The sequence below is a fragment of the Siniperca chuatsi genome, linkage group LG7 (assembly GCF_020085105.1).
Source record: "Siniperca chuatsi isolate FFG_IHB_CAS linkage group LG7, ASM2008510v1, whole genome shotgun sequence".
NCBI lineage: Eukaryota > Metazoa > Chordata > Actinopteri > Centrarchiformes > Sinipercidae > Siniperca > Siniperca chuatsi.
Genome location: NC_058048.1, coordinates 11,333,453 through 11,349,284, shown reverse-complemented (window position 1 = coordinate 11,349,284; position 15,832 = coordinate 11,333,453). Strand labels below are relative to the sequence as shown.

The 15,832-nt window shown below is 39.1% G+C and overlaps 1 protein-coding gene across 4 annotated transcripts in view; it reads right to left on the bottom strand.

Moving 5' to 3' along the window:
- Positions 1-15,832, bottom strand: part of kcnab1a (potassium voltage-gated channel subfamily A regulatory beta subunit 1a) — a 115,337-nt gene that overhangs the window by 33,273 nt on the left and 66,232 nt on the right. For all 4 annotated transcript variants that reach the window (XM_044203878.1, XM_044203877.1, XM_044203879.1 and 1 more), the window contains exon 2: positions 3,967-4,010. In XM_044203878.1, the coding sequence (XP_044059813.1) occupies positions 3,967-4,010 (44 nt within the window). The remainder of the gene's footprint in view (positions 1-3,966; positions 4,011-15,832) is intronic.

Sequence of the window (15,832 nt, the reverse complement as noted above, 5' to 3'; positions counted from 1 at the left end):
AAATGACTGAATCATGATTTAACAGGATTGAATGTGTTTTATTCATTTGTTTTCCACTGCGCTGTCAGTCATGTATGAGTTTGTGTGTGTGTTTGTTCTGCTGAATTTTGCTGTAACATTACAAAAGAATTGTGAGAATATGCCACACACACACACATGCACACACTCATCTGTCTTGGCACTGTTCCTTCAAGTTAAACAGTGAAACACCATTTAGTATCCTGCCCTTTGCTCTCTCTTCCCCCTCTCCCCTGCCAGCATCATGTCCGCCCTGGGCGCAGCATGTGGCAGGCAGCTGGCATTAGGCTGACCTTTTCTGCACCATGCAGCTCAGCCAGTTTGAGTCAGACCTCTCAGTCTACCATGAACCACCTGGGGAAGCAGCGCTCAGAGACGGCCTTGAGAGCCAGACATTACACCCTGAAAAACAAATGGCACCAAAAAGCCTCTTTGAATGTAATCTACCAATGACACCATATAAAATCATTTTGGTTCAACTTTATGGTGCTTCACAAATGTATTTAGCCAGTTTAGATTCAAAGGTTCTTGGTGCAGAAAGATCATCAGCATCAGTGCAACTCATATACTGTACAGTGCTGGGTAAATCAATGTATAATTGAAATACAATTAAAATCATTAAAAAAGGAAAAGAACAATTTTGAGGTTGCTGCTGTTATGCATCAGAAGTGTTCTCTATCTCAGTTTATCTGCATAAATGAAAATGAAGAAAATTGCTCTATGTTACAATGCAAGAGTGTTAAATGTCACAAATGGCAAATCATCTCATTTGCCCTTTGCAAGTACCAAGAGCAGACTATATGTTTTTAATGAGTTCAACTTATAACATTAAAGATTCCTTCCATGTATTTAGGACAAAGAAAAATGTACTGCTTTGAATAATAATTGTCTGATATGGTTTTTCCACAAAAAAATTAAATCAACCAGTATAAAATTCTTAAAATTACATTTACTCCTTTTACCTGATTAAAAATCTAGACTCTATGAATAAGCAAATATTTGTTTCAAAAATGTAAGTTCTGGACACAGGAGGTCTCCTCCCAATCTCAATGTGTGTTTACTCGGTTACACTTGTGTAAAGTGCATACTGGATCATGATTGGCTTCAAAACTAGATGTGATCTCACAAAATCTTGCTGGTATGTACACGTGTTAAACTGAGATTTAAGGTGAGCACAGATAAACTTTCTCCTTTCAGCAGATTAATGTGAAAACAACCTTTTAGTGTAAACTACATCATATCATACATCAATCTGCACAGTGAAGGTCAAACATCCAAGTGAAGTAACAAAAAGCAAAACTATGTTTTTGAGTGGAGGGGAACTTTAAAATGCTAATCAGGTCAGGCCTGTCAAAGTCGAAATAAAAACAGAAATGTACCACTGTGCTATTCAGTGATGTTTGGCAAAATTGTCTTTGTTCCACTCATGCCAATAAAGCATATTGAATTGAAATTGATATTTAATGTCAAGCATCACAAATGATGCATGTATCACTAAAAACAGTAGGTGTCTTGTGCCAAATGAGCAGCTGAAAACTGTAACAGAGAAAACTGAATCAGGATAGGCCAAGTTGAAATCCATGCAATCTCCATATGAGATCAGCAAGAGCTCCTCAGTAAATATGAGGACGCTTAGTCAGCTGAAGTACGACTTAGAGTTGATTTGGTGATATGTAGCAGTTATGGGGAGATGCACAGGTGGGAAAATTGGGAGTGTTGACAAATAATTAGAAACAGGCTAAAGCAGGACTAGAGAGCATGTCAAAACTAAAGCCAAAGCAAGTACAGAAAACATGATCATCTTCTTATACAGGATATAGTTTCCCCCTGTCTCCTCTACCACTGGTGGCCAAAAACCCTGTGCCTTAAAACTGTGGCTGAAGCGTGGCCTGTTTGTGGACACTGTACAAAACATCCTGGTGAAGGTCAGCCTCTCTAAGCTGGCTAAAGCTCATGTCCCACGAGAACTAGACGTTTTGATCCGATTTACAGGATGGTGGCTGATCTGAGGCCTCGAGGGACTCCTCTGAGCAGGGAGAATGGTGAGGAAGGTGTTTTATCTCATCAACAGGATCCTGATCTGCTACTGAGGTACTAGTAACAGTGCCCCTTGACATGTTGTACTTTTGGTTTTGATTTAAGTCATGATTTTTCAACACCATGAAATATGTGGAAAAGTGTAGAAATGACAAAGAAATTTGTTTTGCAGTCTGTTGGACAAAACAACTTAAGTTACCTTGTTTCGGCCAAACACAGAATTTCCACATTTATCATCTGATTCATGTTTTTGTATTTCGATTCTACTGATGTTGAGCAATGTTTTGCTTTTAAACAAATTCTAATTTCCTTTTATAACAACTAAGTAGGATTTTAGGGATGTGGAGTTGACTCTCGAACCGCTATATGACTGATTTATAAATTATATTAGAGTGCAACTACTATAATTGAAAGAGCATGTATCGTATATCTTGTTAATAAGTTTGGTCTGACTGTAAATAAACAATATTTTAAAGAACCAATCCAACAACAAAAAAAATGTCAATTTAATAGGTAAAGATTTTGGATTGGTTTAGTTTCAAGCCCTGTAGTAGTTCGGTAGGTTTTCTACTTACAAAGTACGTAGAGACTTTTCAGTTACTTTTTAGTAATGCTTAAGTTTTAATCACAATATATCTTTCCTATACAATGGTGAAACTTTATCAGCCTTTATAATCTTGCAGGCCTAGATATAGTGTATCTATATTAGTGCATGTGTCACTATAATGTTTGTCTGGGGGATGTATGTACAGTAGCGTATATATCCAACTGTCCAATCCAGGACTTTGATAATGGAGAATGGGAACATTGGGCAAATATTTTTTGTGGACGAGAATAAGAGAGCAGGCACACACACACACACACTCCTCTGTTGTTGTTGTTTGAGAGCTCTCCATGGTGACAGAAATAGGTATGCTCTGTGTGTGTGTGTGTGTGTGTGTGTGTGTGTGTGTGTGTGTGTGTGTGTGTGTGTGTGTGTGTTGTCTTCTTCCCACTCCCATGCTAAATATTGAAGCTGAGTTTGGGGGTGGCTTTGACTCTCTTGTATGAGAAGTGAAGAACTTTTACCAGCAACCCACATTGATATGGCAACACACACACACACACACACACACACACACACACACACACACACACACACAGGTTTATACTACAAACACACATACTTGTACTTCTATACTTGTGAGGACCCTCATTGACACAATGCAGCCCCTTACTCTAACCTTAACCATCACAACTAAATGCCTAACCCTAACCCTTACTTTAACCACTAAACCTAATTCTAACCTGATCCTTAAAACCAAGTCTGAACCCTCAAACTGCCCTTTGAAGGTCTGTTGAAAAGCTAGGACTGGTTAAAATGTCCTCACTTTCCAAAAATGTTGTCTTTCCCAAGGTCTAAAACTCAAATTGGTACTCACGAAGATGGACACACACACACACACACACACACACAAAACATATCCGGCTTACTTTCTGATAAAATGAGTGTAGTCTAATCAGGTGGTGTACTTCCGACAGAGGTGTGTGTGTGTCTGTGTGTATATAACCATTTCAACCAGGGGAGTTATAATACCACAGTAGATTTGTTGGTTTAATAAGCAAACAGACTGAACTCATAATAGTTTAATTTCTAGCCCAATTCTGACTGTAATGTTGTTTCTTTTACTTTTACCATGTCTCAACAAGGGACTTAATTAAGTGTGTAAATGACTTAATGCAAAGCTCATCTATCACTACACATATTCTACAGAATACAATACAAGCAGATTTTAAAGACCATTAAAGATGGTCTCTGTTTTTGTTGTCATAGTTTTTGTTGAAGTCCATAATTTGTGTTGTTGTTTCCTAAGTAAGGCCTGATGGAGAAATGAATTATGGGTAGTGAAGCAGAGAGCAGAGTCTACTCACCAAGTCCTAAGCAAGATACTCTGAGTCCTGATTTTCCAAGGTTCCTGCAAAAACAGACAATAAGTAATCAGATCTCTTGTACATGTACACACAGCAAAATTACACACATGTATTTAACCAAATGTATCTTATCTCAATCTGTAGCAGATAAAAAAATTGTGTATGCAACATGATGTAAAGGAGACGGACAGTCAAGTGAATGGCAAGCAGGCCTTTTATTTTTACGAGGTTGGATGTGGCTTTGTTTCAGATAATCACATGACAGCTTGACAGTGTTTGTGTTTTCTCCACGACAGGAAATTGAATTTCATTCTCCCGGACCTCCAGGTAGATGCTTTGACACCGTCAACCTCCCACCATGTCTAAATATGTGTGTGTATATGTGGAAGGAAGCCTCAGAGTGGAATAAAATGGTTATGTGCCCTTTAATGTTCCTTTCCAGTCAGCAGGGAGGTGAACAAACAACCAAAATCAGAATGGATGGAGAGATGAGCAGGACGAGAGGAAGAGACGCTGAAGAAAAACACATCAACACAGTGATCGGTCAAAATGGAAAATACTAATTGTATGCTGTATACTACAGGATGGAGATGAAGTGTATTTGCGTTTGGGTGGGGGTTTTTTGTGTGTGTGTGTGTGTGTGTGTGTGTGTGTGTGTGTGTGTGCTTATGTGTACTATAGATATTGAAGGCATCTTATTAGTTTGCTAATGGCCTCATTAGCCGTGTCATTAAAACCAAACACAATCTCTGCTAATTCTAAGAGTCTTTTTGGTGTGTACAGTATATACATGCATCCCTAGATATATACAGTAAATAATCTGTCCTTCTATAAACCCACACCTGCCTTTGCAATCTCACTAACCCACAAAATCAAATACATGCTGATTATAGTGTGGACAGTGGCTCAAGTCACTGCCCTTTTATCCTGTTCAGATGATGAAGCCCTCCGGTAAAGTTAAGAGCCGTAAAACCAAAACAATGAGCTGAAAGATGCTTGACTTGACAATAGGAGAGGCATAGTTTCACTCTCAGATTACAGTTATACAGCAGTGTTTGTCCTTCCACTCTGTTACAATACTGTGGGTAGATTGGCAGATCCCTGCCATGTCCAATCAAGCGTGAGGAACAGTTATTGTCCTGTCGTGTCAGCTTCCTGTGACAGTGTCCATGGACTGATGACTAAACTTATGCTCCAGGACACACACACACGCACACACATGCACACACACATACACACACATTTTTAAAACAGACATCTGAGTTTTGAGCAGGTGCAAAGCTAGAACCACAGCTCCAATTCATCAGCTTGTGGGCAGTACAGGTGGCACACTTTTCCTCGGAGAGGAGTTCAGAATTAATTTTATTTATGTTATGTCGGCACTTTTCGACTTGCTCAAGAACAGAGAGGATACTTGAGAATTGATCTCAAATTAAAATCCACCTCATCATCTTGAACTTCATCATCTCGCACTTTAAGAAGCGGAGAGTACAAGAAAGAAACTTCTGTGCCTCACATTGCGTACACCTTGAATAAAAGCGGGTGATTACAGATATACTTATGCCACAGTTAAGGTTTGTACAACTCATAAAACAAGTAAAGCAGGATGGAAAATAAAATTTTCATCAGGACATTTAAAATGCAGAAAACTAAAGAACCTATTTGTGTCTCTGGTCTCGTGGGGTACAGTACATGCTGTTACCAAAAAAGCCCTAGATTAATTCCTGGAAAAAACAATGTTTTGTTCATCACATCTGTGTGTCTTGCTGAAGCAAAACTTTGAACACCTGATGCCCTAGGTCACTCATTGCAAGTCCCTACCGTTCTGCCGTAATAAAAACAATGGAAATGCACAGATTCATTCAGCTTTAAAACCTTTTCTAACTCTACTACAAAGTAATTGAATTTGAATTCTATACTCACATTTCAAGTCTCTCCAAGTTTGTATTAAAAACACATGCATGGCCTCATCAGATTTACAGGCTCAGCCTTGTGTATTGATTGAAGAGTACATTATTTACAGCTGTCAGTATTCTTTCATTTTCGCTCACCTGTCAAAACCACTTAAGTTATTCATTACTGACATGTCACCTCTGTATCCTTCAATATCAGAATAGTTAATGGGGCATAAGAATCAAGGCACCCTCAGAAAATCGATTTTGGATGATGCATTAGATCCTCTGCAACCTATAAAACATCCACAAAGGAGGCTGAACATTTTGGACAAGGTGCTCTTGAACAACAGGAGTTACTTTTGCTCAGCAGAAACAGCAACAACAGATGATTATGTATGAATATGGTTTAAGCCGCATACATGCTTTACCTACTGTTATCATGATTCTGGCTTTGATTTCTACAGTGGTTATTTGTGTTATATACAGTATCTGCTTGGAATTTGCATGGGTTTTTTCAGGAGGCCCTGATACCGTTCCACAGTCTAGGTCCTATATGAAAGTAAGTAAGACAGTTAACTGGAATGAATGTGACCGATATGCTGTGTTCAGCTGAAATCTTGCCGTCTTTCAACAAATATCTGCAGGACCAGACTCCAGCCCTCCCAGTGACCCTGAACAGGAATGAGCAAGTTTTAAAAAGGTATGAATGAAAAGTTATGTAAGGTTGCTTTTCTTGCCCAAAACAAAAACATTTTTAAAAGTTTCAAGTAAAGGCATGCCTATAGTCAGGGCAGTCTTCTGAATTTAGATCATGGAGACTACAGGCGCTGAGTCAGGCAGTGGATGCCCCGCCAGCGATGATGATGTCGCTGTTCTGCGGCCACGACCATGAATGATGACAGGCGACCTCTATATCAGGTCCATAAAGAAAAGCTTGGCTGGAGCCAGAGCAGAGCACACACAGATCACATAACAAAGCAAACACTTTAACAATCCATTTAGACTTAGTACTTTTGTTGCGAAAGGAGTGACTTCTGTTAAACTTCGGACAAACTGTTTTAGGAGGATGAGCCAGTCCTGTGATTCTTGTTGTGTGGTTCATTAATGTGGAGATTCAAAAAAATGGTTTAACTTGTCAGTGCAGCTACAAACTTACATTAATTCACTGCTTACTGTGCTATAAAAGGGTGTAGTGGGAAGAAGCTACTGAGCATTTATAGCTGGGTATACTCTTTTGCTCACTGACTTTTTTCTCCCATGTTGATTGAAGTAATGAAGGAACAAGTAACTTTCCTCAGATCAGCATGGTTGGCCCTGATACTGCTGAGCCTACACAATACATCCCCTCATTCAGCTTTCACAGGGATAGATTGCGAGATGGATGAAAGAACGGCAGTGAAGAGGATAATAGATGAGATGGAAAGAATGATGCATAGAAGAAGAAAATAAGATTTCCCCACTTGGGAGATGGAGTGAGAAAGTGATCTTCTCCCTCATTTAAAGCCCCTTTCAAATGGCTCTTCATAGATATGCAAACGCTTATAGCCAGACATATAAATAGCCAAACCCCCACCACTAAACACACAAGCTAATACGGCCGTCTTCGCCCATCAAATATTTATTGAAATATGAACCCCCCCGTAGCCGCTTTCCCAAATAGATCTACCATAACAAGCCTTCCCCATCAATGAGGCCATTCATCTCCACTTAAACATGTCTTCATTTGCCTGATGATGGACAGTAATGACTTTCTCAAATACCCCCGGTACTATGGCAATATTATCCTCTCCCTTCATCTGCCAAATCTCTCTCTCTCTCTCTCTCTCTCTCTCTCTCTCGTCAACAGTCATCACCTCAGATCTGTCACTGATTCACCCATTACCTCCTCCACTACAGTAACGGAGGGAGCTTCTCAGTATTCAGGAAGAAAACAAAAATAGGTTATGCTTCAAGCCTGCATTTTAAACAAGATTAGTTTTTACTAGACAGTTGGGAGTAATTGGCCAAGAAGTCACTTTTTTTCTGCTGTTACTGTTTAGAGTTGAGGTGAGAAATTGTCTTTTTCCTCGAGCATTAATCTCATCATGAGATTATTGACTAAAATGTTTGTTGATTGAGGCACTTTACAAGACTGACTGGTCAATTTATTACTTGCACTAAACTAATTCACTATTCTGTACATATTTCACCAGTGAGATGGTTGGATAAGAGTTGCTGTGTATATGTGACGATGAAAACACAATTTGAGTGAGAAAGTCACATCTGGGAATCTTTGTTATGAATAAAAGTTCAACTTTGGTCTTGAGATCAGATGAGAAAACAAATGATTTCCTAAAGGCATTTTATTGATGCTTCCTTGATCCTTTCAGTAGAATGCGTTTAACAATGTTGCAAAGGTTTCCTTTGTTTTGTTTGAAATGTACTTATATTCCTTTATTTGTAACTGTGAAGCACTTTGTAAGGTTGTGAAAAATTCCACATAATTAAGTGTTATACCAACATGTTCTCATCCCAGGTCATCAAATCCCGACGCAACTTTGTCATGCCCCTCTGCATCTCATACAGATGCAAAACGTATCCTTTAGCGTCTACACGAGACGCCTTTTTAACACACGGTTAACGTTGTGAAGCGGCCGCAGTTTGGTTAGGTTTAGGCACCAAAACTACTTCGTTAGGTTTAGGAAAAGATCATGGTTTGGGTTAAAATAAGTACATTACATGACGTGACATAACATGTAAGTCACATACAAAACGTAAAGTCAATGTTGACTTTTGGTTTCGCACAGGACACGAACTCTGGTTTCCTGGGTGAAAGTCCTGTGTTTGTTTGACCCACCAATCCACCCCAACTGACTCCCTATGCGGACTTTCTCGGTCGTCACCTGACTTCCTTGAAGACTTTCTGGCAGCCCGGTGCCTCTCATACAGACACTCAAGGGTTCCTTGTGTGTCTGTATGAGATGCCAAGGGGCGCGACAAAACGGCGGTATCTGACATCCTGGGAATGAGAACGGGCTGGTTATACTTTACAGTAATGGGTCATCTCTAAAAGAATGCCATGGACACTTATTTTGATAAAACCTAAGACAGTACAGAAATAATTTACTACTTGACTAAGTATGGTCAGTGTTAGTCAACTAAGTATGGTCAGTGTTAGTCAATGTTTTATTTCTGGGTGTACTTTTCCTTTAAATGATTTTGTGGATGCCTTTCAGAGGGATTGGTTTCACTTTTGTGACCAATTTGAAAATGAACACTGAATTGCTGTTTACGATACGGAAAAACAGTTATGAGCCACAAGAGACCGCCTGAAACACTTCTCCGTCTGTGTGTGTGTGTGTGTGTGTGTGTGTGTGTGTGTGTGTGTGTGTGTGTGTGTGTGAGTGTGAGAGAGTGTGTTTGAGAGAGTGTGAATGATACGGGGAGAAAGAGGAGCATGGGTGCATGCCCAAGGCCACCTGAGCTCCAGATAAAGTAGGTTACAATGTTACAGTAATCACCCCAATTCTGGCATCACACATTGCTTGTCTATGGCAACACTTCACACTTCCTGGAGACAACAGCAGTCACGTTTCTTTCACCACTGTTTGAATCTCCCCCTATGTCACTGTCTTTCTGTGTGCTTCTACACACATTTCTCTGTCCCCATTTTCTCTCTCTGTTTATCTCTTTCTTCTGGATCTCTCTTTATCCTTTTTTATTGCCTTCTAATCGCTGCCCATGATCTTCAAGTTATAAAAGCCTCCTAACTATACTGTGCTGCTCAAATCCAACTCTATCACATGTGTAATTTCCCCTGCACTTAATCAACCTTGTGACTCAGTATGATCTCATGTTGTAAATTCATCTGCCTTTGCGTTGTCTTCATATCTGTCTCAATCTTTCCGTTATCAGTAGACAAGGCAATGTATTTAAATAGTACATTTCATTACAGGTAAACTCAATATGTTTTAAATTAAAGTGAAATGTAGGTGCAGTAGGTGGCTGTCTCTGTTCCCTCTCACTTTAGCACAGTTTAATTCAATTTCATATTCAAATATGTATTATTGTTTATTTGAGAGCTTTTTACCAGTCTAGAAAATCAACTGCCGACATTCAAACTACATTCACTGTACTTGTTTTGAGCTACCAAAAGTGAAAACTGTTTCGAGAATCATTCAAAAGCATATACTGAGCATATACTAACCATTAAGCATGTGTGCATCCTTCTCCTCCTCTCACACAGACCAAATATCTTCCTATCCTCTCACTCTCTCCTTTTACCTCCCACTTGCATGCCATCATCTTTTAAACATGAAAACTCTCTGCATCTCTTCTGCTGCGCACATCCATCACATATTCAACTCTGAAGGTCTGTCAAGGTGCCTGATTTACACAGCAGTTTGGCAAAAAAAAAAAAAACTGTTATGGGCTGCTTTCAAAATTAAAGTTCCTTCACTTTATGTCTCATAGCTGCTGCTAACTTGTTTTTCTTGTGTTCTCTAAAACATCCTCAGATCTCAGATTCTTCCAACTCCTTGACACATCTTTGCTGAGTTTACATCGCCAGAGGGAATGAATGAGCCAAGTCCTGTTAGAGGTCTGCTCAGTATAAAGCCATTAAATTCTACAGACTTAAGTATGTACAGCCGTATTATGGGGAGAGAGAATCTGACACACATTCATAATTAGTAATAGCAAGTTGTAATAATATATTTGCATAACATTTTCTATTGGTAAAAAGGCTGCAATGTTAACGAGAGCCATCTGTAGATAATTATCATGTTGTGTGGACTAATTATCTCTCCATATTTAATTGACTGAGTAATTAAGAGAGGGAGATAGTTGTGATGATTGATTAAAAAACTGAAAAGCCAAAGCAGATCTGCTGAGATATCAAGTATTCAACCATATCAATAAAATTCAGATGAGAAAACTGAAAATTCTGTAATCTCCAATGAAATGTCACAACTATCAATTCATATGAGTTGTGCAAGATTTAATGCAAATATTTGGTCCAGAGACAAATTTGTAAAAAAAAATTAAAAAAAAATAGGAAGGGACAGGCTGAAAAGATAAAGAACCAAAGGGTGAAAAAAGACAGAGCAGGCAAGATGCTGATAAACTGCACCAGGGTGCCACAGATTAGAAAAAGCACTTGTTCCAGAGGGAAACTGCAAGTTTGTGTATGGTGATTAATGATGCACCAATTCAAATAAAAAATTTAATTACAATAAGGGGTGAAAAATGAAAGTGATGAGAGAGAAAAAAACATCAATTAATCAAACTCAAGCTCAGTATCAACACTATGAGATATAGATAGATAGCACCTACAAGATTCAACACTTGAACCTGCAAGAAAGTTACACAGGGACAAGAAGAAGAGAAAGAGATAGTGCGAGAGGGGACAGAGAAAACAGCGATGGATGATAGTTGATGATGATGAATGGTGATGAGTTGACACTCCCTTCTCTCACATCACCGGCTGCCTCTCACCTGTCCTCCTGTGATTTCTGACCTTACCCTGAACTTTTCCTAATTCTGTCCCTCCATTCTTACTGTCATTTAGAAAGAAGGACTTTTAAATCATACATACTTACACTGTGGCTGTAAAATTATGTTTGATAATGTTTTCAGCAAAATCACCACTGATTTACTGTAGGAGATTCAAAGAGCTGATGTGTTACTACGGCAACAACGTCATGTGGATGAACATTCTAGAATCAGCTAAAGACCAATCAGCTCCTTCTTCCCTCTCCAAGTCGAATGTACCTGTCGTTCCAGAACAACAATCACTTACTTAGCAACAATGACAGAGATTGAAGAGAAGCTGCTTCAGGTCAATCTAACATGAGGAAAATACCTTAGAAAGCTCTTTCTATCTAATAAAAGCATAAGGCCATATTATGTATGGTTCTTAATGTCAACAAATCCCCCCGAAAACCAACAATGAACTGCTCCTACTAACAATCATCAAGGAGCCACACTGTTGCACTGGGTGACATGTTCCTTCATTTTCGACGAACCTGGGCACTGTAGTTTATTGTGATTCAATCGTACATTCATCGTCAAAATACTCAGTAGAGCACAAATGTGTATTAATACGCAACTGAAAATAGTCCCCAGCAAATCCACTGATACTTCTGTTTGAGTAATGTTTCCTACAAACTACAGCTGTTTAAGCCCCCTTTTTTATTAATTAAAGTATATATTTGTGACTTGTTTTAAATATTTGTCTTCAGTTGGACAAATGGACAGGGTAGGAAAGTGAGAAAGATTGAGAGATTGAGTATTTCATTGTTTGGTCATTTTATTTGCTGACAATAAGAAAAATATAGAATAACTCCACTCCTCATCATTTCAGCAATGTGACAACAATCCAACACAATATGAGAAATTTTCCCTCCTCACATCCACCATGTTGTCTCATGTGCTGTAATATCATGTAGGCTGTAGCCCCTGAGCACATTCACCTTTAGCCCATTGCATCAAAGACACTGCCTACAGAAGTTCCACAGAAAAATTAATTAATGCTAAAATCACCACCATCATTCAAGTCTCTTTTGAAAAGAAAGCAATCTGTATGTGCGTGTAGTTGTGTGAATGTGCCTATGCAGCCATGCAGGCATGCATACATAAATGCATGAATACATTTATGTATATGGTGGGTGCACATGGCACTTGCACCTGCTTGCATGTTGTGCCTGTATATGTCTGTTCCTGTGCGTTCGTATGAGCTAAACTGTTTCTATGAACTAAGGAGCAATCTCAGCAGTGGAGCCTTTTCATGCCTATCAAAGCCTGAGCACTGACTGGATAGGGGTGGGGGATGTGTGAAGAAGTGAGGGGGGCAGCTCTCGAAGCCTACTTACAGGCAGAGTAATGCAGCAGCCTGTGTATGGGAGAAATATAAAAGCTGTCACCTAGCAAGCAAGGCGAGATCACACCGCCAGTGGGACCAGTAGGAAGCATACTTTCAGCCAATCACACTTTTGACACCTTCCCAGTTGCAGCTGCAATATATACTGTGACGAGAGCAGTAATTGTGAGTATGGAGAGATTTGTGGTGGTGCCTGTGTGCACATGTGTGCTTGTGCGTTTGATTCAGCACTGGATCATGCAAATCTGCATTGCTGTACAGGATTTGTACCCTTAGTGTATGCAGCTAGTGAATGGCTGAATGTAGAATGAAAGCATGTAGAAATGAAATACATTAATACATGTGTGTTGAGACATATGTGTCTTATTTCTCAAGAAAAGCTGAACATCTACGGCTATCATCATGAAACAATAAACCTGACAAATAGAAAGAGAGAATATGACGCTCATGTTCAAACTCCTTCATGTTGCTCTTTGCTTTCTATCTACTACAACCTACTAATGCAATGCTTCAACAACCCACACACCTATACAATATTTTTATTTAAATACACATTACCTATGTAAATACATACATATTACCTATGTTATACGTATATGTGTGGACTTCTAGTATGATTTTTCACTGTAGGTATCTAGTATTTACTCTGCTCTTACAATGCCTCTCTGCATGTAGCCTGCTGTACATGTAAGTTTGTCAGTATGGAGCTCAACAATAGAAATCATTAAGACTTGCTTTGCAGATTTGCTGCAGTTGGTGAGTGTGTGATTATGATAAACACACTATAGTGTAGAGGGTAAAAATGAACTCTTCTACTGTGATATCCGAACATTTAACGAAAGTTAAATTATTATTTTGTTAGCATTCATAAAGTACAGGTCTGATGAGGTTTTGATGGGGTCCACATGGTTGAGACTCATGGGCGCTGTACTAATTGAATGCTAACAAAATCATTGTTACGTTCTCTGATGACCTGCTTAAATTTTACTGTCCATTGCAGAAGTAGATAATAATTTATCCTAAACCTCCATGTTATTTCTCAGCTTTTAAGAAAGGCTGATTAAAAAAAATCCTCTAGGGAAAAACAGATTGAGAGCTGAAAACTAATTCACCAGAAGCTAATCTGGACATGAGCAATAATATGTAATAATTATGTAGCTACTTCCACCCTTTCAGCTCTGTTAGAACAGGACTGCTGTCCTGGTGGTTCCCTTGTTATGTAAAATATATGCATACCTCTTGATTTTTCTCCCAAATTTGCATGAAGTTAAATACTCAAAATGCAAATTGCCCACAATCAGCTTCACGAGACAAGATAGGCCTATATTTGCACATGTGTAATGGTGGTCTTGTAGTGCATTTGATCATGAGGGGGGAGGCACTGATGAGAGGCTGTGTGGATGTTTAAACATGTGTATAAGACTATTCAGATACAGTGATGCATGGATGTATGTACAGTATATGTATACATCAGTGGGTACGAGCAGGTGAATAGTTACAGAAGGACACAACCAAGCACAATCCAATATGTGCCTGCAGTGACTCAGAGTGGCTGCGTGGGCAAAAGATTCTCACATTTCAGGCCTGAATCATTCTGCCAAAGTCTCTGATCTATTTGTTGTTAAGTGGCCTTGCTGTTCAGCAACAGAGACAGACTGGTTTCCAAAGCTATGTAAACCCAGTACATCTGAGAAAGGACAAGCAATTTCCACAACCCAATATCCATAACACTACAGAATTTTTCTTTGGCAGACAGTAGGGTAATTCTGTCATCTTGTGTCCTATAATTTTTCCTTCTGCTCTTTGTTGCAACAATAGAACCAAGCTGATATCCATCATCCTAAAACTTTGTCCCACCTGCCTCTCACACCAATCAATTTTCCTTCAATTTTCAGAGGTGCTGATGGGAATCCGAGGTTGCCAAGATTATGATATTGTTATTTGGATCTGCAGCAACTTCAAGTGCAAACTAAGGACAGACTGCGGAGGAAATGCTGACAAGGTGGAAGAAACATTTTTCCTACCAGTTTTCTTTTAAAAGAACAGAAACTTTTTTTTGTTGCCGCACAGACTGCTTTTGTTTCTGACAACCCATTTCTGTTTAGATCAAAGATATGGAAGTTATAGCACACACAGTGTAGTGTGGCTTGAGGATAACTCCTTAAAAATGACAGTGGTGCAAGCCTAAGGAGTATTGCAAGACACCAGAAGCAAGAGGATCAATCTACACAGGCTCGCGCATGCTCAACAAAACACTGTTTCAGAATGTATTCTTCATAGAGCGTAAGAACAGCTAGCTCTGGTCTAATTTCCCCAAAACTCGACTGTGGACCTAGATGACTCAGAGCCTGGAGGCAAAACAAAACAAATACCAAATGAGATTCTTAGAAGATCCCATATTCTCCATCAGCAAATAGTGCACCCACACAGAGACACACAAACACAGATATAAACACACCTTGAAGGCCATACAGTTGTAATGCAATCCTACATTAAGTGTTATGAGATCATAATTATATGAAAAATGTCCCTTTGGCTTTCTTGCTGTTGAATTGGGCTTGCTTCCAAAAAAGAGCAGAGAGGATGGATGGATGGATGGATAGATAGACCTTGTTTTATTTGGCATGTAATGAAAATGCCATCGACCAACCATGTAACATGAACACAAATAAATTATTTAGTAAAGAAATTGTGCTAGATGTCAATGAGCCTCTGGCCTCCAACTGCAGTAAATGTGCCACAACTGATATGATAACAATATACTGTATTAATTTAAAACATTTCAGATTTCAGCTGCAGTCAGACAAAAGGGACTACAACACAAGGTTTAAGATGAATTTCGCTTCAGGTCTCAGGTAAGAAAAAGGGTTCATTTCTCTGACCATTTGACTTGACACATACTGTAACTCACTGAGTGTGTGCGTGTGTTTCTCTGTGTGTGTATAACAGAGTGATGCCCTGGTTTTGTGCCTATAAAATGTACTACAAATGGATGTGAGCACACTACACATTGCATTACATATTTTATAGTGAGGATTTATATCACTATTCAACCTGAATTCATTGGACTGGGGAAGGTCCTGTAATTTAATTTTCCCACATTGCACGTATA